General features: G+C 49.4%; 1 protein-coding gene across 2 annotated transcripts in view; it reads right to left on the bottom strand.

Moving 5' to 3' along the window:
• Nucleotides 1-23763, bottom strand: part of LOC138504590 (uncharacterized) — a 341200-nt gene that overhangs the window by 68019 nt on the left and 249418 nt on the right. Inside the window, exons 5-6 of one of the 2 annotated variants that reach the window (XM_069625177.1) lie at nucleotides 23135-23307; nucleotides 20400-20477 (exon numbers count right to left, since the gene is read on the bottom strand). In XM_069625177.1, the coding sequence (XP_069481278.1) occupies nucleotides 20400-20477; nucleotides 23135-23307 (251 nt within the window). The remainder of the gene's footprint in view (nucleotides 1-20399; nucleotides 20478-23134; nucleotides 23308-23763) is intronic. The other variant, XM_069625178.1, reaches the window with a different exon arrangement.

Genomic DNA, 23763 nt, shown 5'->3' with positions numbered 1-23763 from the left:
GGCGCCGGCTAGGTGAAGTGTTATCACACACCTTGCATATTTAGCCAGTGCTTTATCACTTGAAAGTGGGGAGGCCTCCTCATCAGTGGTCCACCTCAGCCTTCATTTGCGCTTGGGGGACAGGCCGGAACTGTTGGCAGCCTGGGGAGGGATAGGAAATCCTAAAGCAGGATGGTGCAAAGACAGCTCAGCACTTTAGGCAACTGTTGCTGAGATGTTCCATGTTTAGAGCCGCCTGGATGTCAACCCTATGGGTTTCTCCCAATTACTGCAGTAAATATTCTATAAAATGTGTTGTTTTGACCAAAAGTTGGTTGTGCCCCAACAGAGAAAAACAAAAGTTGGCACCCAGGGCCATATCACAATATCCCTCGTCAGCATTCCTCAGGCCATGCACAGCCCACTTCTTGAGCATGTTTAGTGTGTCACGTGCAGCAGGACAGAGGCCTGCCGCTGTCGCTTCTAGTCCCACTTCCTGAGCACGTTTAGTAATCACGTGCAGCAGGGTAGAGGCCTGCCGCTGTCGCGTGTAGCCACACTTCCTGAGCACGTTTAGTAATTCACGTGCAGCAGGGCAGAGGCCTGCCGCTTTCACGTCTATCCCTACTTCATGAGCACATTTAGTATGTCACGTGCAGCAGGGCAGAGGCCTGCCGTGGTCGCGTCTATCTCTATACTTCCTGAGCACGTGTAATGTGTCACGTGCAGCAGGGCAGAGGCCTGCTGCTGTCACGTCTATCCCTACTTCCTGAGCACGTGTCACGTGCAGCAGGGCAGAGGCCTGCCGCTGTCGCGTCTAACCCTACTTCCTGAGCACGTTTAGTATGTCTACTAAAAGGTAAGTGCAATCGCCCTGGAAAGGTGAATCGTTTGTCCAAGTGGTGTGTGCATCCATCACGTGATCAAGAGCACTGCAGTTCACATATGAGTATTGACAGGGGTGTTGCTAGGTCTGGAAAAGATCCGGGGCTAGGCTAATGTCGGGATTCAGGACTAGCTAGCCTTTTGGCTGTAGCGGCTGAGCTTCTATCCATGCCTATGACCAAAAGACCTGGGGCTATAGCCCCCCCAGCCACCCCCTAGCAACACCTCTGAGCAATGATCCAAACAGCAGCGCTCTCTCTGCACTCTTGCTACACTCTCTGTCATCGCCCGTGTCCCTCAGCACTTCTTTGAAATAGAGCCAGGGCACTGGCCATGCACCCCTCTTCCAAAGTGCGCCTGATGCCCGCAGGCTTTCGACGCTTTCTAAGCACATAAATAAATATATAAAGTGCTGCCTGTTGGTATGCTGCTCACTTCGGAGTCCGAAGAGGCCAGATTGCCCTCACCCATACTGTCTCCGAGTCCTACACATGTTATGCACACAGGTGGCAGGGATTGCCTCATACAAAAGAGGTCCCGCCTCTTGAGAAGGCGCACCAGTTGAGAAAGCAGAAGGGGGGGCTTGCAGCCCTCATTGAAATTGCAAAGTGTGGCCCCTGTGAGCTGCAGGAAAAAAATCACACAAGCTGAATTTTGTCCCCTTCATCTACTAAAGACGGTAATTGTTGAAACATACTATCAAAATAAATCAATTTCAGTTTTTGAATATATGGATCCAGATTTAACTAACATCCATATGTACCCGGATCAATCTGTTCATTTATAGTTCTGGATTTATCCAGATGCCAAATCTATGCGATTGTGTTTACTAAAGTTTAATCTACTGTTCCCTCCACACTTTAAAGAAACGAACAAAGGGATTAGTAGGATCCCTGCTCTTCTCTCGTAGTGTGTTGAGCACTTTGTGACTACATACAAGACATTTTATATGATCTCTCAATTGAGCTCTTTTTATTGTTTTGAGGTCCTAACAGTGATGTAGGGGTTCTGTACATTGAGTATAGTCGACCTTCTTCACTAATTACCTGCGTCCTGAAGACGGGTTTTGGGATATCACCAGTAACATTGAGTTCATTGAAGTGCTGTTCCTTGCCCCAGAAACACATTTGAGTGTTGACGCTGTTAACCCATGTTTTGTGAAAATATGTACATGGCTTAAGTCACTGTTACTAACATCAGGCAACTATCAATGCACATCAATGACACCTGCATCTGATACGGAAACAGCGGGAAGTGATCTTTTCATTTTCTTTTCCCTCTGTGTTGTTCTTCAATCAACGCTTGCACTTATTAGTGTTTTATGTTTTTTATGTGATTAATATGTTTTGTGATATATGAATTAAAATATGTTTTTGATATCATGCCTTTGGTAGAACATGTAGCTTGATGATATTTAACATCATCTGTTGAGTAGCTTCCCTACACCTGATGTGTGGTTGGGGTGGGCAGCTAGTGGTGTCTCTGCTGCTTTTTTTATCAGGCTAGTCGGCGTGCACCTCCTTTCTCCCCGCAGATCCCTAGAGAAGACTCCCCTCATCCTAGTGATCAGTGAGCGAGCAGGCTGTGAGTGCAGACTCGCATCGTACATGCACTCCCCACCCATACTAACGCTGGAGTGCCTGGATCTCTTCCCCTCTCACCCACTCAGAGGGGGAGGCCTGGAAACTTCATCGTCAACTTTCTTGGTTCCAGATGGTATGACCTATAACCTTTGCACCCTGCTGGATTCATAAATCGTAAGGTTTTACACCGTACCTCCAATGAAAGGTAATGGGGGCCAACAGCACACAACACGAGTACTGTGTACACACGTGGACTAGCCACAAAGTGATATCCTTGCTATCGTCTGTAATGTTATTCCCCATTTCTGGAGATGCCACAAAACACAACTGTAACATTGCAAAGTGCAAAATGCCAGCTGCCTGGAGGGTGCATTGCCGCCCCAGAGACACCTTCTTTTCTACTCTCCTAGGCACTGGAGCTGGTGGCAGGGTTAGGGGGCACAGAAATGAGGCTCTTTGGGGGAGTATTTTTCAGGTAGCCGTTAAGGTCCTCGAGTATCGCCCGACGACCTCGTTTCGCACCCGTCAGACAGTAGAAGGTCGCGTAAGACTATAAAGGTAAAGAAGAGGGGGGCAGGGATTGGTTGCCAACACGAATCCCTATTCTGAAAAAGACACTAGGGACTCTGAGTATGGAACCAGAGGACACACAGTCAGAAGTATGGCTGTAGCAGCAACACAACAGTAGCTAGACAACAGGCACTGGTGGAGGCCGGGAGGTACGTGGGTCCTACCAACCTGTGGAGCGAATGCCTCCATACTGTTGGAGGTAAGTCCTCAGAGTATCTACCAGAGAGATTACACACTTCTGAGTTTGCTAACTCATAACCAAAAGGACTGAAAAAACAGGCACCGCCACACTCATAACGAGGCTCTGTGTTCCTGGTATCATGCCCTGTGTTCCTGGTATCAGGCCCTGTGTTCCTGGTATCAGGCTCCGTGTTCCTGATATCAGGCCCTGTGTTCCTGGTATCAGGCTCTGTGTTCATGGTATCAGGCCCTGTGTTCCTAGTACCAGACACTGTGTTCCAGATATCAGGCCCTGTGTTCCTCGTATCAGGCCCTGTGCTCCTGGTATCAGGCTCTGTGTTCCTGGTATCAGGCCCTGTGTTCCTGTTATCAGACTCTGTGTTCCTGGTATCAGGCCCTGTGTTCCTAGTATCAGGCTCTGCGTTCCTAGTGTCAGGCCCTGCGCTCCTGGTATCAGGCCATGTGTTCCTGGTATCAGGCCCTGTGCTCCTGGCATCAGGCTCTGTGTTCCTGGCATCAGGTCCTGTGTTCCTGGTATTGCGCCCTGTGCTACTGGTATCAGGCTCTGTGCTCCTGCTATCAGGACCTGTGTTTCTGGTATCAGGCACTGTGTTCCTGATATCAGGCCCTGTGTTCCTGATATCAGGCCCTGTGTTCCTGGTATCAGGCCCTGTGCTCCTGGTATCAGGCTCTGTGTTCCTGATATCAGGCTGTGTTCCTGGTATCAGGCTCTGTGTTCATGATATCAGGCTCTGTGTTCCTGGCATCAGGCCCTGTGTTCCTGGTATCAGGTTCTGTGCTCCTGGTATCAGGCTCTGTGTTCCTGGTATCAGGCCCTGTGCCCCTGGTATCATGCTCTGTGTTCCTGATATCAGGCCCTGTGTTCCTGGTATCAGGTTCTGTGTTCTTGGTATCAGGCCCCGTGTTCCTGGTATCAGGCACTTTGTTCCTGGTATTAGGCTCTCTGTTCCTGGTATCAGGCCCTGTGTTCCTGGTATCAGGCTCTGTGTTCCTGGTATCATGTCATGTGTTCCTGGTATCAGGCACTGTGTTCCTGATATCAGGCCCTGTGTTCCTGATATCAGGCCCTGTGTTCCTGGTATCAGGCCCTGTGCTCCTGGTATCAGGCTCTGTGTTCCTGATATCAGGCTGTGTTCCTGGTATCAGGCTCTGTGTTCATGATATCAGGCCCTGTGTTCCTGGCATCAGGCCCTGTGTTCCTGGTATCAGGTTCTGTGCTCCTGGTATCAGGCTCTGTGTTCCTGGTATCAGGCCCTGTGCCCCTGGTATCATGCTCTGTGTTCCTGATATCAGGCCCTGTGTTCCTGGTATCAGGTTCTGTGTTCTTGGTATCAGGCCCCGTGTTCCTGGTATCAGGCACTTTGTTCCTGCTATCAGGCTCTCTGTTCCTGGTATCAGGCCCTGTGTTCCTGGTATCAGGCTCTGTGTTCCTGGTATCATGTCATGTGTTCCTGGTATCAGGCCTTGTGTTCCTGGTAGGAGTAGAGGGAGAGATGGCCATAGGGGGGCTGATAGAGGAAGACGGAGTGGAAGATGAGAGTGTTGCCAGGATGTCCTGAGTTTTAGAGGAGAAGCGAGAGGCCAAAGCCAAACAGAGGACTTGTTGAGGTAACGGAGAGGTAGAGACCGAAAAAGGATTGGCCAGTTCCTTGCAGATTTTAATGAGTTGTGCAGTGTTGTTAGAGGCCACAGAGACGCAGGCTTGAATGTGTGCTCTCTTCTTAATGAGTCTTATTGCTTTGACTGGCATTTTGATGCAACCAGTCTAGGTATGTCTCACTGTGGCCTGGCATGCCTTACTGTAATGTTATTATGTGTCTACACTGGTCTACATTGTGCAGCCAGTTGGACATGTTTCCATTGTGGCATGGCATTTTTAATAGCAAAGCATTAATGTTCCTGTGCAGTATTGGTGACTTACATGTATTGGAGTGGTGTTACCCTAAAAAACAATTGCAAACACTCTGGCTTTTTAGCCAATTTTTCTCAGAAAGTGTGCTGTAAGTTGCATTAAAACTCATATTTATATCTTTCTCCTTGTGCAGTGTGCAGCCTACCCTTTCATCAGCACATCCGTGTGTATTGCGCAAGCGTGGTAATCTAGGCCGGCCCAGAGTGTGGCGCGACCCGTGATTTGTTGCAGAGTTGGGGAAGGGGGGGGCCCTCAGCATGGCTTGCAGGGGGGCCAGGTGGGGGGGCCCTCAGCATGGCTTGCAGGGGGGCCCCCAGATCTTGTGTTATCCCACTGGCTAGATCCACATGCTACTCCTTTTGGCCAATCCCAACCAAATATAGTCCGGGAATCTCTCTATACATAAAGCAGAAAGTCTCTTAGTTTGCTCTTTTGCAATTCCACACTGTTCCACCAATCTGCATCAAACGTTGCATAGTTACCTGTTAGGACCCTCCGAATATTACTGGCTACATGATATTTCCACACCCCACCCCTTTCCCCGGATTCCAGCCCCTCCACACATGGGACACTTGAGTTAAACTTGGAAAACATCAATGTGGTTGGAGATGGACCGGTCTCGATGCAAGTAACAAAACTCAAGGTCCCAGAGTGTCCTTGAAAACCACATTTAAAGGCCCTAGGACACGTTTCTGAAATATTGGCACTCCAGCGCACCGGATACATTTTAATTTTGTGAAATAATTGATTTCCAAAAATCGTAGAGAATGTTTCTATGACTGTCTAGAGAACCCGTGTGGAGTACAGGTACTTTTTGCTAGTAACTAATGTGTCTGCAAGTTGCGCCACCGCTATCGCTCGCTGTGCACCCTTCAGGCCCCCACCTGCTCCCGGTTACACGCCCCTACGCCTTCCATGACACGGCATAATGCTTTGCTCGCTACTTCCGCTACTTCCGCTCTCCATTTCCTCTTGACACCGGCCCATTCCTCATCTTGTTCCTGGCTCCCAGGCTCCCAAAGGCAATGCTCTTGATGCCAGGGTCTATCACTCCTTCTGCCCGCCCATCCGTATTTTTATTTCTGGATAGTAGCACCCAAGGGGCAATGCAGCACACAAGCCCACAGAGGGCACACATGACTTCATATCCCCCTCCTTGGGCAATGCTGCCTCCTGATGTCCACGAGCCCTCGTGGGTAGTGACCCTACCCAACAGGTACAGCACAAAGCTGCTCAGCTTTGGTACTCCTTACCTCCCTCCCTGAGGGCAAACCAAACCTATCCTCTTTTCAGACTTAACCTCATCAACTGGCTTAAAGAAAATTACCACCAAATTACACCAGCTATTGGTGTCACTGGTGCAACTAACATCACAAAACTTGTTTAACTTCTGTATATATCCTTGCCATACTTTCAAACTGAACTGTATTATATCTGTGTATCATATCTGTGTATTGATGTAAATATGTACCCATAAACTGAACAGACTCCTGTACCCTGTTTTAAACCCTGTTTTATATTTGTGTATCATATCTGTGTATCGCTGTAAACCTGTAACTATAAACTGAAAATATTCTTGTACCCTGCGCACTGATAACCCCAGGCCTGGTGCGCGTTACAAAGCAATAAACAAACAAACAAACTTGCTTATCCTCAGCAAGGAGTGAGGGTGGAGCATAATGACAGGACCAAGGACCCCCCCAGCCCCCCCGCCCTCTCAGTCTATAAAGCTTGGTGATTAAGCTCACCTGGAGGAACCACATTGAAAACATCCAACAGAAAGCTTGCAGCAAGCTGGCAGCACTGTACCCACTCCTGAAGTCAAGACCCATGTCTATCCGGAGCAAAATCAACATCTACAATATGATTATTAGACCCACCCTTACATAAGCCTCTCTGGCATGGAGCACCTCTGCAGAAACCCACCAGAGGACTCTTCAAAAGGTGCAGAACAAAGCCCTGAAGATAGCGGCTGGAGCCCCACTTTTTGCAAGAACTGTCAAACTAGAAATTATATCGTGCCTCCTATTGCTATGAATATATGTATATTGGCCTACGCCAAGCTGCTAACAAGCTTCTTATAAACTACATGTGAATAAACTCGCATTGCAAGGTCCTGACCTTAGAAACCATGTAAACTGTCATTTTGGGTCAAGCCGCTATTTTAGGTTTTCTTGCTCTATAAAGTCACCATGTGAGCTAAAATGGTAGCCTATGTTATTCAGAACAGAACTCGATTGTCATGACCTCTGTACAGCTAATGTATAACTTGCCTGCAGGCCACTTGTTAGGGTCATGAGCTGAGACCTTGTCCTTCTGCTGACCTGTGTGCAATGGATTACCTGTATCACCGAAACTGATCTATAATTGAATGAGAACACCTGCTTAACTATATTGTATAAATTAAGTCCCGCATTGTAATGTTAGGCCTAGAACATACATTATTACCATTTCTTCTTGTTAATGTATAAACCTAAGATGAACTAGATTTGACCTGGCAAGGGACCCTAGAGCAGTAACTTATTTATGGAATGGTTAACCCAAAGGAGGGCTGAACAGCAGGCTTGAAATGTATAAAAGCCTGACTGTTTCAATGAATTTTTGCACTCACTGAGCACACCGAACCACGCCGGAGTTCGCTGTGTTGTACTGAGGGTCGATAGCTATCTGAATTTTGTTCTGTTCTTTTGTAACTGGATTCATTATAAAATAAAGTACTTTGTATGTTCCTTTGTAACCTGTGTTTGGTGTGTTTCCTTTTTGGTTACCCTGCCTCATATTATTTCCTTGTTTTCACAGTTGGCGCCCGGAATAGGGACCCTCAAGATTGATGCCGGATTATTGAAGGTTGACGCACGCTATCGGACCGGGATCGGACGGTGTGACATAACAGGCCCGACTGAACGAGACGCGACACCTCAACAGCGCTGCACGATCCGTTCCCTGGACGATAGCCGTGTGGTCTGAGACGGCATCTTGACGAGGGTCAATTTTTTGAGGCGGGCAGATTTGCCGAAATCACCATACACAAGGTAAAATTTGTTAGGTAAGTCCTTTGTAAACCGATCGGTCCTCCTTAGGTTTGGTCAGGTGAGTCGTTACCCGACTCTTAATTCAACCCTGACAATTTGAATTTGGCGCATTGTATATGCAGACACAATTATTGACCAGGTAACACCGAGTATTTGAGAAATGCCTGGGAAATTGTCTAGCTGCTTTAGGGCATTATTCCGCAGCGATAGACAATCTTTGGAATTTAGCCGTCCAGCACCGCAGGAGGGGTCACCGGCATGTACTATGTACTGTAAGCATGGCATTGGAAGTGTAGTATTTAATAAAATTTGGCACAGACAAACCAGACATGCCTCCGAACTTCAGTGGCCAGTCAATGGTAGTTTTGAGATCGCTCGTATTGAATATTCAAAGGAGGGAAGAAGATTGACACCTGAAAGAATAAAACACATTTCTGGCATGTCTGTCCCAAATACACAAAAGGAAGTTAGAGCCTTGATAGGTATGGCTTCTTACTGTAGGTTATGGATCCCAAACTTCTCACTAGTGATAAAACCGATGTTGGCCTTGACGAAGAAGGGTATTTCTTCGCCATTGCCATGGAATACTGAGCATCAACATTCATTCGAGTTGCTCAAGACTGCATTATGTTCGGCGCCAGTTTTGGGCACACCGAACTATGAGAAGGCCTTTGTGTTGTTTGTGCATGAATGTGATGGATGTGCTTTGGCTGTATTAACGCAGGAACATGGAGGGAAGAATAGGCCATGCGGTTACTACTCTTCCGCCCTTGATCCTGTTGCATGCGCTTTGCCAAGATGTTTGCGCGCTGTCGCTGCTGCTGCTGCGTCTGTAAAACAGAGTGAGGGAATGGTCCTAGGCCATGATTTAACCCTGATGGTGCCTCACTCTGTAGATATTCTATTGAACAAAACTCAAACGCAACACCTCACTTCCGCACGACTGACAAGATATGAATTAATCTTGTTTGCTCCCCACATTCAAATTAGGAGGTGCTGCGTTCTTAATCCGGCTGAACTCCTACCTTTCCCGCAAAATACTGTTTGCGGTGACGAAGAGTCACATGACTGCCTGTATACTACGGAACAAGATACAAAAGGCAGAGTTGATTTGAAGGACACTCCTTTGGATAACCCACAAGGGGAGCTGTTTTGTGATGGCTCCTGCTTCAAACTACTGGATGGTACATCCACAGCTGCTTATGCAGTCACTACATTAAGTACAGTTGTGGAGACCAAGAGAATTACGCATAACTCTGCGCAGGCCGCAGAGATTATAGCATTGACTCGAGCTTGTGAGCTTTCCGAAGGGCTAACAGTAAACATATATACTGATAGCCAGTATGCTTTTGGGGTGGCTCACAACTTTGGGAGACTTTGGTCAGAGAGAGGGTTTTTAACTTCGCATGGCACCAAGATCCAACATGGCTCCCTGAAAGTACAATTGCTTTCAGCGCTTGCGCTCCCTAGTCAGTTAGCAATCATTAAGTGCGCAGCACATCGCAAGATTATAGATGATGTAGGGAAAGGGAATGCTTTCGCTGATCAAATAGCTAGACAAACTGCCTCTGATCTCTTCACGGAGATGTATGTTTCAAGGGAGACGGTAGATGCCTATGCAATGGATGAGGGTATTGGGTCTGTACGGGATATCCAAGCCGATGTCACATTAGAAGAATCCAAGAGGTGGGCTGAGGGCTTGGGGAAACTCGATGATGATGGGTGTTGGGTGGACTTGGTTGAAGGGAAATGGTTGCTTCCTAATGCCTATATAGTAATGATGGTTACCATGGCACACGGTCCCACACATGTGTGCGCTCAACAGATCACCAGAATGTTAGAGAAAGTCTGGGTAAATGATAAGATTTAAAAAATTGACCAGCATTATGTCCAAAATTGCATGATTTGCCTACAACACAATGTGGGAAAGGGGACAGCAACTCCAAGAGGTAGCTTTGGGCCTCCTTCTGTCCCGTTTGAAGTGATTCACTTTGACTTTATTGAAATGGAGCGATGTAACGATCTAAAATATGTCCTTGTGGTCATTTGCGCCTTTAGTAAGTGGGTCGAGGCTTTCCCTGTTAAACACGCTACAGCCATGACCACTGCAAAGACCATGTTAAAGGAATTCTTCCCAGGGTTCGGTTTGCCGAGAGTTATCTGGTCGGATAATGGTCCGCATTTTATCGCTGCTGTAATTCTACAGATATGTACGGCATTGCAAATTGACAAACGATTCCATTCGGCCAGACATACTCAGAGCGCCGGATTAGTGGAAAGATACAATGGTATCATAAAAAACAAGCTCGCTAAGACGTGTGCCGGCACCAAACTAAAATGGCCGGACGCCTTACCGATCGTGCTACTTTCAATGCGTACAACCCCTCAAACTAAGACTGGGCTCTCTCCATTTGAGGTGGTAATGGGGAGACCTGCCAATATCTGGGGTCTTCCGAAGCCTCGGGCATTGAGGAATGTAGAAAATGTATTGCTTTCAGACTATTGTAGGCAGTTGACTAAAAACCTGTATTTCATTTATCATCAGGTACGAAACGCTTTACCCGCGCGCTACGAGGGCCCAGGCCACAGAATACAACCTGGAAGTTGGGTTTTGGTCAAATCCTTTGACCGATCTTCCTGCCTTGCACCTCGGTGGCGGGGCCCGTTCCAGGTCCTGCTGGTCACCCAAACAGCGGTGCGTGTCGCAGGCCGGAAGCATTGGATCCACGCGACGCATGTCAAGAAACTTCCTCACCCAGTGCCACACGTTACAGAAGAAACAGAACCCCTCGCTAACGCTGCAACCAATGATCCCAAAGCAGTGAGTAGCACTGAGAGTGCGTCGGAGAATCTTTCTGAGCCTGTGAGGCTTGGGGAAGCTGCCATTTTGTCTCCGCACTCTCCAAAAATTTTGCTCCCGGAAATTGCTGTTCCAACTTCAATTGCCTCTGATACGTTGCTTCCAACGGGAAGTGACGGCATCTTGTTCTCGGATCAAACAATACCAGGCACAGCAAGATACAACTTCCGAATACAAAGATAGACATACGGCACGGTTTTTCTGTGCATCTGATAGACATACGGCACGGTTCGGCTGTGCATTCAAGGAAGGAAAGGATCATCAAGGGCTTGCTTTTGCCCAAAAAGTTGAGGAAGGGGATTCTGTTGGCTAGGGCTTGTGGAAGGACTAAGAAGCCGCGCGACCGTAGTGTCGCCAGCAACGAACATTGGAGTCGTCGATTGAAAATCTACAATGCCTGCTACCACCACCGCTGCTGCTCGTATTGGATTTATAAATAAGGGGGTGACCAACTCGGACAATGAACAATGTGCCTGGGCCCCGAAAACGTATTGCTGTGTTTTTATGATAATATTTGGTTTTATAATAGTCACTGTCTTAGGCCTTTGCTATTTCGAAGAAACTCATCCTTTAGAGTCTTTGCTGCCGACTGAAATTGTACCCACTGTTCCTACAGCTTTTGTACATTTGCATACTCTGTCACCTAGGGACTCACAGCATAGACAGAAGTATCACAATAATACCTTGTTGCTTATAATGAATGCAACACATGCCATTTTTAATAAGACTAATTGTTGGGTCTGCTCACATTTACCGCAACATGGGGATAAGGGGCTAGGTTGGTATATTCACCCTTTACCTTTGACAACTGCTTGTTATGCTTCACTTAGAGCACTGTTCTTTGGCCGATGGAACGATAGCATCTCGGGGAACTTTGATGGCACTAATTTGAATAGTTTTGAGGAACGTGTTCTGACTCCCATGGGATGCTCGCTTTTCGCAAATAGGAGTAAGCTCAATATTGCTTCAATCAGGCCTTCTGATAGACTGTCTCGTCCTTTCCAATCTTTGATTTCCTTTAAAATGGCTCCAATAGGCAATAAGGATGCCTTGCCTCCTTCTTATACTGTTAACCATAGCCCCGATTCAGTTTCTTTCTGCATACAGAGGAATGGCACCCGGTCAATGGGAGATTTTAAAGGTTGTGCCAACGTTGCAAATTTGACTGGGGAAGACAGACCTTTGTATGTAGGCGAACCTATCTATTTTGTTTGCGGTAATGTAGCATTTCCATGGTTGCCCAGGGATTGGCAGGGAACTTGTTATCTAGGAATCCTGTTACCTGGGTTGTTTATAGCAAGTACTGTAGAGGTTTCGAAGGCTCGTCCACGGCGGGACGAGAATGGCGACACTCCAGCACAGGTTTTAGGAGATGTAGCGAAATCATTCCTTCCATTCTTTGGGCAGATAGCGAATTCCGAGGATATCAGGAAACTAGCGAGAGTACTGGAGAGAACCATCAACCGGACCACAGATATACTCTATAATATGACTTTAGAGCAGAAAGCGATCGGATCAAACAATACCAGGCACAGCAAGATACAACTTCCGAATACAAAGATAGACATACGGCACGGTTTTTCTGTGCATCTGATAGACATACGGCACGGTTCGGCTGTGCATTCAAGGAAGGAAAGGATCATCAAAGGCTTGCTTTTGCCCAAAAAGTTGAGGAAGGGGATTCTGTTGGCTAGGGGTTGTGGAAGGACAAAGAAGCCGCGCGACCGTAGTGTCGCCAGCAACGAACATTGGAGTCGTCGATTGAAAATCTACAATGCCTGCTACCGCCACCGCTGCTGCTCGTATTGGACTTATAAATAAGGGGGTGACCAACTCGGACAATGAACAATGTGCCTGGGCCCCGAAAACGTATTGCTGTGTTTTTATGATAATATTTCGTTTTATAATAGTCACTGTTTTAGGCCTTTGGTATTTCGAAGAAACTCACCCTTTAGAGTCTTTGCTGCCGACTGAAATTGTACCCACTGTTCCTACAGCTTTTGTACATTTGCATACTCTGTCACCTAGGGACTCACAGCATAGACAGAAGTATCACAATAATACCTTGTTGCTTATAATGAATGCAACACATGCCATTTTTAATAAGACTAATTGTTGGGTCTGCTCACATTTACCGCAACATGGGGATAAGGGGCTAGGTTGGTATATTCACCCTTTACCTTTGACAACTGCTTGTTATGCTTCACTTAGAGCACTGTTCTTTGGCCGATGGAACGATAGCATCTCGGGGAACTTTGATGGCACTAATTTGAATAGTTTTGAGGAACGTGTTCTGACTCCCATGGGATGCTCGCTTTTCGCAAATAGGAGTAAGCTCAATATTGCTTCTATTAGGCCTTCTGATAGACTGTCTCGTCCTTTCCAATCTTTGATTTCCTTTAAAATGGCTCCGATAGGCAATAAGGATGCCTTGCCTCCTTCTTATACTGTTAACCATAGCCCCGATTCAGTTTCTTTCTGCATACAGAGGAATGGCACCCGGTCAATGGGAGATTTTAAAGGTTGTGCCAACGTTGCAAATTTGACTGGGGAAGACAGACCTTTGTATGTAGGCGAACCTATCTATTTTGTTTGCGGTAATGTAGCATTTCCATGGTTGCCCAGGGATTGGCAGGGAACTTGTTATCTAGGAATCCTGTTACCTGGGGTGTTTATAGCAAGTACTGTAGAGGTTTCGAAGGCTCGTCCACGGCGGGACGAGAATGGCGACACTCCAGCACAGGTTTTAGGAGATGTAGCGAAATCATTCCTTCCATTCTTTGGGCAGATAGCGAATTCCGAGGATATCAGGAAACTAGCGAGAGTACTGGAGAGAACCATCAACCGGACCACAGATATACTCTATAATATGACTTTAGAGCAGAAAGCGATCAGATTGGTAGCGCTTCAGAACCGGATGGCATTAGATGTCATTTTGGCTGAACGTGGTGGAGTATGGAAACTAGTGGGGTCCGCTTGTTGTGTTTTCGTACCGGATTCCTCCCCAACTATTTTTAAGACAAAACAGAATGTGCACATTCTTAGTTCAGAAGTGCATGTTCCCGAGGGAAATTGGGATCTTAGCGCTTGGTTCTGGGACTTCTTGCGGTCTTGGGGTTGGAAAGTGCTTTCAGTCTTGCTGAGTATTTTGGGAATTCTGCTATTTCTTTGTTGTTGTATCCAATGTCTACCAAGTATATGTTCAATACAAGGGGGATGTTGCGCTCAGGCGATAGGTACAATAGGACATAACGTGTATGCCCTGGATAAAACCTCTAAGGAGTATGTACTGAAAGAGATCTTAGTAAAAGATCTAATGGCGATAGATATTTCTGACAGCTATTCAGGGTGTATGGACGATGACACATGGAGTTATTTCCAGGGAGATCAGAAGTAGTTTAGCACTTGGCATAGGCCAAAAGGAGGGCTTGTCAAACTAGAAATTATATCGTGCCTCCTATTGCTATGAATATATGTATATTGGCCTACGCCAAGCTGCTAACAAGCTGCTTATAAACTACATGTGAATAAACTCGCATTGCAAGGTCCTGACCTTAGAAACCATGTAAACTGTCATTTTGGGTCAAGCCGCCATTTTAGGTTTTCTTGCTCTATAAAGTCACCATGTGAGCTAAAATGGTAGCCTATGTTATTCAGAACAGAACTCGATTGTCATGACCTCTGTACAGCTAATGTATAACTTGCCTGCAGGCCACTTGTTAGGGTCATGAGCTGAGACCTTGTCCTTCTTCTGACCTGTGTGCAATGGATTACCTGTATCACCGAAACTGATCTATAATTGAATGGAAACACCTGCTTAATTATATTGTATAAATTAAGTCCCGCATTGTAATGTTAGGCCTAGAGCATACATTATTACCATTTCTTCTTGTTAATGTATAAACCTAAGATGAACTAGATTTGACCTGGCAAGGGACCCTAGAGCAGTAACTTATTTATGGAATGGTTAACCCAAAGGAGGGCTGAACAGCAGGCTTGAAATGTATAAAAGCCTGACTGTTTCAATTAATTCTTGCACTCACTGAGCACACCGAACCACGCCGGAGTTCGCTGTGTTGTACTGAGGGTCGATAGCTATCTGAATTTTGTTCTGTTCTTTTAACTGGATTCAGTATAAAATAAAGTACTTTGTATGTTCCTTTGTAACCTGTGTTTGGTGTGTTTCCTTTTTGGTTACCCTGCCTCATATTATTTCCTTGTTTTCACAGAACAGTTGTTTTCACAGAACAGCCGACCTGCACAGGGACCTGGGAGTCGAGATGTTAGATGAACATCTAGCAAAGCTGAACAGGAATTTCTGCAAAGGACTAGAACAAAACGCAAACCCTCCGATCAACAAACTTGCTACAATCACCACAAATCCTTTTGACCGTTATCCGCAGCACGTCACAGCGCTGACCCAGTAAAACCATCTCCACTGTGCCAAGATCACAGCTCAAGAAGCATATCAAACCGCGACTACGCACTCAAACAGTGAAATCGGAGTAATGAGGCACAGCCTCAGTATCCTACAACCCACACTGACAGATCAAAACAGTCAGCAAGACAAAGTTCTGTCTTGCAGGAGAGAGGAAGCCAGCATGAGGGTAACTTGCTTCTAACTTTCCTCTCAGGACTTTGGTTTGGTCCCAAGGCCCAAGCGGAGAGTTCCAGGCCTTGATTCTTGGACGAGCCTATTTATGCAGCGTTCGCCCTCTACCCCCTTCTTCCCATAGCAGATTTGAACCAACATAAGAGAGAAGTTGGCTGGGTTGCTGTGGATTGCAGGAGAAGGCCTCTGTGGTTAGGATGCATGCATTATAACTTTCCAATGGTAGCATCGAGGAATGGGGACTTCCATAGGGGTGGCACAGGCCCGGCGTGCCAGGAGCTGCCCAGCTGTGTCATCTGCGTCAAGGTGCATCAGCCTTTGAAAGGGAAGGCCATGGCCATCCATCATCATGTCCAGCCCCTGAGGGGAGGCCCCATCATCATGTCCAGCACCTGAGGGGAGGCCGTCATCATGTCCAGCCCCTGAGGGGAGGCCCCATCATCATGTCCAGCCCCTAAGTGGAGGCCATCATCATCATCATGTCCATCACCTGAGGGAAGGCCATCATCATGTCCAGCCCCTGAGAGGAGGCCATCATCATGTCCAGCCCCTGAGCGGAGGCAATCATCATGTCCAGCACTTGAGGGGAGGCCCCATCATCATGTCCAGCCCCTGAGGGGAGGCCATCATCATGCCCAGCCCCTAAGGGGAGTCCATCATCTTGTCCAGTCCCCTAAGGGAAGGCCATCATTATGTCCAGCCCATGAGGGGAGGCCATCATCATGTCCAGCCCCCGAGGGGAGGCCATCATCATGTCCACTCTCTGAGGGGAGGCTATCATCATGTCGAGCCCCTGAGGGGAGCCAATCATCATGTCCAGCCCCTAAGGGGAGGCCATCCTGACCGGCCGCAATGATCCGGACTCCCACGTGTATCTGGGCGGCAATATGGGGGAGCTGTGCAAATCTTTCCCAAATCCCATTAATGACAGCACCTCTAACCACAGGGCACATATGTGGCGTGGCATGACTTGGCACTCATGTCCCATGGCAGACTAGTCTTTGCACCGGATGTCCTCTCTGCAAGCCTTATGGCGAAGAAAGAGGACAGCAGGCTTATATATAAAAACATTATTAAAGTTGGTGTTAGCCATCAGTCCACACTCGAGAAGCTTTTCAGAAAGTGTATTCCAAAAGGAAACTGGCTCCCACGTGCAGGGGGCTTCGGATATTGTGTAGGTGTGTGCAAAGTGTTGTGGTGTTCAGAGGGTGCAGGCATGAGCGTAATTTCAGGGGGGGACAGGGGTGTTTGTCCCCCCCAACTTTCATGGCACACCATTTTGTCCCCATTCATTTGGCTGGGGCACCTTTTCTTCAGAGGTCATGTCCCCATCAACATTTTCAGCAAAATTACTCCAGGGGACTAAGCAAAGCCATTGGCAAGGGAAGAACGGCACCAGTGTGGGGGTGCCAGGGGCAGGCCCAGGGGGATCTGTGGGCAAGGCTTCTCCTGGGGCCACGGAACACGTATCCCCCCTTAATATTCTGAGGTGCAGCCTTGTGTCTCGGACTACTCAGATTAAGGGGAGATTATGGTTCTCATTGGGCTTTCCGCTGGTTTCACCCCCCCCTAAACTAAGTATTGAGTTTCTGCAAGACCCTACGTTTCTGCAGGAGCCTGGCCTCCGGGAGCAGACTTAGCACGGAAAGCTTCCCAGGTGAATGCTTCTTGGGAAGACCCCCTTAAGACACCCCCAGCGACAAGCTACAAGCCACAGACCCCAATGCACCCCGCAAGCCTCCCCTAGAAACCTAGCAGAGGGTGGCGAGCGCTCTGCAGGGCAGAAGGAAACAGACGTGTGCTGTCCGAGAACCCCAACTATGAAGTGTACTCACGATGCCCCCTGCAATAGAAGAAAGCCACCCACGTGCCTAAATGCCCCCTCCCGCCTGGTCCCTCAATAACGCGAGGCAGGTCCATTAACAGAGTAGCACAAACATGTGGTTCCATGGCTTCATGCATGCCTTCATAATCCGGCTGGCTGATTTCTGGCCAACATGCGCACACATATGAGAATGGCACTAGCGTAGTGGCGGCCACACATGAGCATGGCACCAGCGTAGTGGCGGCCACACATGAGCATGGCACCAGCGTAGTGGCGGCCACACATGAGCATGGCACTAGCGTAGTGGTGGCCACACATGAGCATGGCACTAGCGTAGAGGCGGCCACACATGAGCATGGCACCAGCGTAGAGGCGGCCACACATGAGCATGGCACTAGCGTAGAGGTGGCCACACATGAGCATGGCACTAGAGTAGAGGCGGCCACACATGAGCATGGCACTAGCGTAGTGGTGGCCACACATGAGCATGGCACTAGCGTAGTGGTGGCCACACATGAGCATGGCACTAGCGTAGAGGTGGCCACACATGAGCATGGCACTAGCGTAGAGGTGGCCACACATGAGCATGGCACTAGCGTAGTGGTGGCCACACATGAGCATGGCACTAGCGTAGAGGTGGCCACACATGAGCATGGCACTAGCGTAGAGGTGGCCACACATGAGCATGGCACTAGAGTAGAGGCGGCCACACATGAGCATGGCACTAGCGTAGTGGTGGCCACACATGAGCATGGCACCAGCGTAGTGGTGGCCACACATGAGCATGGCACTAGCGTAGTGGTGGCCACACATGAGCATGGCACTAGCGTAGAGGTGGCCACACATGAGCATGGCACTAGCGTAGTGGTGGCCACACATGAGCATGGCACTAGCGTAGAAGTGGCCACACATGAGCATGGCACTAGCGTAGAGGTGGCCACACATGAGCATGGCACTAGCGTAGTGGTGGCCACACATGAGCATGGCACTAGCGTAGAGGTGGCCACACATGAGCATGGCACTAGCGTAGTGGTGGCCACACATGAGCATGGCACTAGCGTAGAGGTGGCCACACATGAGCATGGCACTAGCGTAGTGGTGGCCACACATGTGCATGGCACTAGCGTAGTGGTGGCCACACATGAGCATGGCACCAGCGTAGTGGTGGCCACACATGGCACCAGCGTAGTGGTGGCCACACATGAGCATGGCACCAGCATAGTGGCGGCCACACATGAGCATGGCACCAGCGTAGAGGTGGCCACACGTGAGCATGGCACCAGCGTAGTGGCGGCCACACATGAGCATGGCACCAGCGTAGTGGTGGCCACACATGAGCATGGCACTAGCGTAGAGGTGGCCACACATGAGCATGGCACTAGCGTAGAGGTGGCCACACATGAGCATGGCACTAGCGTAGTGGTGGCCACACATGAGCATGGCACTAGCGTAGAGGTGGCCACACATGAGCATGGCACTAGAGTAGAGGCGGCCACACATGAGCATGGCACTAGCGTAGTGGCGGCCACACATGAGCATGGCACCAGCGTAGTGGTGGCCACACATGAGCATGGCACTAGCGTAGTGGTGGCCACACATGAGCATGGCACTAGCGTAGAGGTGGCCACACATGAGCATGGCACTAGCGTAGTGGTGGCCACACATGAGCATGGCACTAGCGTAGAAGTGGCCACACATGAGCATGGCACTAGCGTAGAGGTGGCCACACATGAGCATGGCACTAGCGTAGTGGTGGCCACACATGAGCATGGCACTAGCGTAGAGGTGGCCACACATGAGCATGGCACTAGCGTAGTGGTGGCCACACATGAGCATGGCACTAGCGTAGAGGTGGCCACACATGAGCATGGCACTAGCGTAGTGGTGGCCACACATGTGCATGGCACTAGCGTAGTGGTGGCCACACATGAGCATGGCACCAGCGTAGTGGTGGCCACACATGGCACCAGCGTAGTGGTGGCCACACATGAGCATGGCACCAGCATAGTGGCGGCCACACATGAGCATGGCACCAGCGTAGAGGTGGCCACACGTGAGCATGGCACCAGCGTAGTGGCGGCCACACATGAGCATGGCACCAGCGTAGAGGTGGCCACACGTGAGCATGGCACCAGCGCAGAGGCGGCCACACATGAGCATGGCACCAGCGTAGAGGCGGCCACACATGAGCATGGCACCAGCGTAGTGGTGGCCCTCACAACACGGAGATAAGAATCCTGGTGCACACAAGAGCCAGGACATTAAAATGCACGCAACATTGTGGGGCTGGTAGTAAGATGAGCCAGTCTTCTTCCCTTTGAGCAGTGTGAAGCCACACAGGAGGACTCCTCGGTGGTCCCTGAAAGGTTCCTCAGAGAGGCCAGAGGCAAGGGCTGAAACATAGCTATGCAACGTGCTATCTCGCACATGTGTGGCTACCCATTACACCCCTCTCCCACCCCTGGAAATGATCAACAACTGGTTGCAACACAGTCTTGTAAATATTCAACAACCTTCCGGAAAACCCTACCATTTTTTAATACGTCTTGTAAATCAACGACATCTTACAAGCGTGTGTAGGCTCCTCGGGGTGTGTTTCAAAGCCAAAGTGCACAGTGGCATTAGCAAACCCTGTGCTCCTGTCCGAGAAGAAACCACCATGATTGGCCAGACCCGCGAGCGCACGGTTCATGGACACGCGCTGTCGGTCTACTTAGCTGCAGGTGGGTGGATGACTGCTCCTCAAAAGAATTCATAGCAAATCTTGCATCATCTTGAGAAGGCTGGAAGAGTGCTTGTGGTTGGTGGAGTGTGGAAATAAAGCTCAGATGTCTCCTGAGCCAGCGGATAGCTCAGTGCTAGATCTACTGGTACCATCTATAATCTCGCGCTGCAGCGTGATATATACCCTACGACCAGACGTACATAGATTTCATTTACCTTAGTGGTTGGCTCCAGCTTCAGGGCCCTCTTCAAGACAGCCATGGCCTCTTCATGGTCGCCTCTCTCCGACAGCAGCTGATATAGAAAACAAGAGAAGGGGTTCTTTAGAACATCTGGTTGTCCTCTAGGTAGCCAAAGTGGCCAGAGAAGCTGGGCTATGTGTTCAGGCCTCAGAAATGTTCCTCCCTTTCCCCCTCCTGCCCCCCCTGAAGGAAGCACTCCTCCATTCCCCGTTCCCTCCGTAGCCACCAGGGCCGGCAGCGCACTCTTGATTCCCTGAATGGATATGCCATTAGCGGCCCACCATTGGTGCGTGAGGGCCACACGCCAGCGCACTCTTGATTCCCTGGATGGATATGCCATTAGCGGCCCACCATTGGTGCGTGAGTTGCCACACGCCAGCGCACTCTTGATTCCCTGGATGGATATGCCATTAGCGGCCCACCATTGGTGCGTGAGGGCCACACGCCAGCGCACTCTTGATTCCCTGGATGGATATGCCATTAGCGGCCCACCATTGGTGCGTGAGGGCCACACGCCAGCGCACTCTTGATTCCCTGGATGGATATGCCATTAGCGGCCCACCATTGGTGCCTGAGGGCCACACGCCAGCGCACTCTTGATTCCCTGGATGGATATGCCATTAGCGGCCCACCATTGGTGCCTGAGGGCCACACGCCAGCACACTCTTGATTCCCTGGATGGCACACGCCAGCGCACTCTTGATTCCCTGGATGGATATGCCATTAGCGGCCCACCATTGGTGCGTGCGCACTCTTGATTGGAAGGCAGGTAGATTAGACATGCGGACCCTTTAGCCTTGTAACTTGTGAGGCCAGTATATAGGGGAACCAAGGGGCTCGGAAGCAGAAATGGCCCTGTAGGTGAGCCTGGGTTCAGGTGCCTTGAAGTCTTGGGGAAAGGCTTCTTACAAGGGCGGGTGGCATAGCATTTATTGTATCACTATTTTCTTAAGGGCATTTTAAGTGTGCATGGCTCTGCTGCCAGAAGATGCGCAACATGAAAGGTTAATGTAACATGCAGCGTATGCCACTTTCACCACAAATGCTGGGGGGGGCAGGGGGGGGTCTGTTTCACACCGCAGGCTCCTGCCCCAGCGGCCACATGGGTTGACATATAAGGGGTTCTCCCCCCCCCCCAGAGCAGCTTCCCTCACAGCTCAATGCTCCAGCTGTTTAACAACATCTCATCTCTGTAGCTATGCTCTGCCGCCCCCTCCCCACTAAACAGGTCAGCTTTTACAGCTTGAACATGGAGTTTAAGCCGCCCCCCTCGTGCGCACTGATCGCCATCCACACAGTCAGAATACTCCCCCTCACCTCTTCAACGTCCTATTCTCTTTCTGTTTTGCAACCCTCCAGCCACTTTTCAAGTCTATTGCTTTGGGGTTTTTGATAGGCCACCTGTGGGTGGAGGAAAGCCCAGGAGACCCGAACTCCTGAACACACAGAAGCCCACGATTCCTGTCATCGGGCCACATTACCATTATGGCAGCCAGTGTGGTACATTTTTGAGTGGCAAGTTTGGAGGTGACTTAACACCTGCTAAATGACATTAGCGTCAGTACTATTCTCTGGTATACCTCTCAGCAATAGCTGGAAAGATTCCGAAATTCGAGGTGCCCTCATACCATGTGCCCCGCCACTGGAGAGATGTACGTAAACACTTGTACCAAGTTTATGTCACAATAATCCTAGTGGCACCGGGACTGCTGTGCCAGAGTTTGCTCACTAGTCTGCTTCTGCCCCCATGGTGCCCCTTACTTCCCTTAGAATGCTGCCCAGTCCTCTCTACAGTCGGCCTCCCTTACTTTATTCAGCATTCTCTCCAGTCCTCTCCACAGTCGGCCTCCCTTACTTTCCTCAGCATTCTCTCCAGTCCTCTCCACAGTCGGTCTCCCTTACTTTCCTCAGCATTCTCTCCAGTCCTCTCCACAGTCGGCCTCCCTTACTTTCCTCAGCATTCTCTCCAGTCCTCTCCACAGTCGGCCTCCCTTACTTTCCTCAACATTCTCTCCAGTCCTCTCTACAGTCGGCCTCCCTTACTTCCCTCTGAATGCTGTCCAGTCCTCTCTACAGTCAGTCTCCCTTACTTCTCTCAGCATGCTGTCCAGTCCTCTCTACAGTCGGCCTCCCTTACTTCCCTCTGAATGCTGTCCAGTCCTATCTACAGTTGGCCTCGCTTACTTCCCTCTGAATGCTGTCCAGTCCTCTCCACAGTCGCCTCCCTTACATTCCTCAGCATTGTGTCCAGTCCTCTCTACAGTCGTCCTCCATTACTTTCCTCAGCATTCTATCCAGTCCTCTCTACAGTATCCTCCCTTAATTTCCTCAGCATTCTGTCCAGTCCTCTCTACAGTCATCCTCCCTTACTTTCCTCAGCATTCTGTCCAGTCCTCTCTACGCTCTGCCTCCCTTACTTTCCTCAGCATTCTGTCCAGTGATCTCTACAGTCGTCCTCCCTTACTTTTCTCAGCATTCTGTCCAGTCCTCTCTACAGTCATCCTCCCTTACTTTCCTCAGTATTCTGTCCAGTCTTCTCTACCGTCGGCCTCCCTTACTTTCCTCAGCATTCTGTCCAGTCCTCTCTACAGTCGTCCTCCCTTACTTTCCTAAGCATGCTGTCCAGTCCTCTCTACAGTTGGCCTCCCTTACTTTCCCCAGCAGCCTGTCTCCTAGCATCGTCATCCCCCCAGAGCACATTGCCCTTACCTTTCCTTTCCTGTAAAGCGCCTTGACGTTGTCCATGTCCAGCTCCAGCACAGCATTGCACGACACGAGCACCTGCTCAAACAGATGTAATTTCAACTGGGTTGCCGCCATGTTGTTGAGGCATTTTATTTGATGTTCTCGAAGCTCATCGCTTTCCTCAGGGGTCAGAGATTCTGGAAAATGAAGGAACAGAGAAACGAAGCTCAGCCTGGCTATGCATTACTGCTGCCACTCGCCCTGGCAGCCAGCATTAGGAAGCATCTACAGAATATGAAGGAACAGAGAAACGAAGCTCAGCCTGGCCATGCATTCCTGCTGCCACTCGCCCTGGCAGCCATCATTAGGACGCATCTACAGAATATGAAGGAACAGAGAAACGAAGCTCAGCCTGGCCATGCATTCCTGCTGCCACTCGCCCTGGCAGCCATCATTAGGACGCATCTACAGAATATGAAGGAACAGAGAAACGAAGCTCAGCCTGGCCATGCATTCCTGCTGCCACTCGCCCTGGCAGCCAACATTAGGAAGCATCTACAGAATATGAAGGAACAGAGAAACGAAGCTCAGCCTGGCCATGCATTCCTGCTGACGCTCGCCCTGGCAGCCATCATTAGGACGCATCTACAGAA

This window comes from Ambystoma mexicanum, chromosome 11 (assembly GCF_040938575.1).
Source record: "Ambystoma mexicanum isolate Mex_15411 chromosome 11, UKY_AmexF1_1, whole genome shotgun sequence".
Taxonomy (NCBI): domain Eukaryota; kingdom Metazoa; phylum Chordata; class Amphibia; order Caudata; family Ambystomatidae; genus Ambystoma; species Ambystoma mexicanum.
This window is presented reverse-complemented; position numbering and strand designations above follow the sequence as displayed.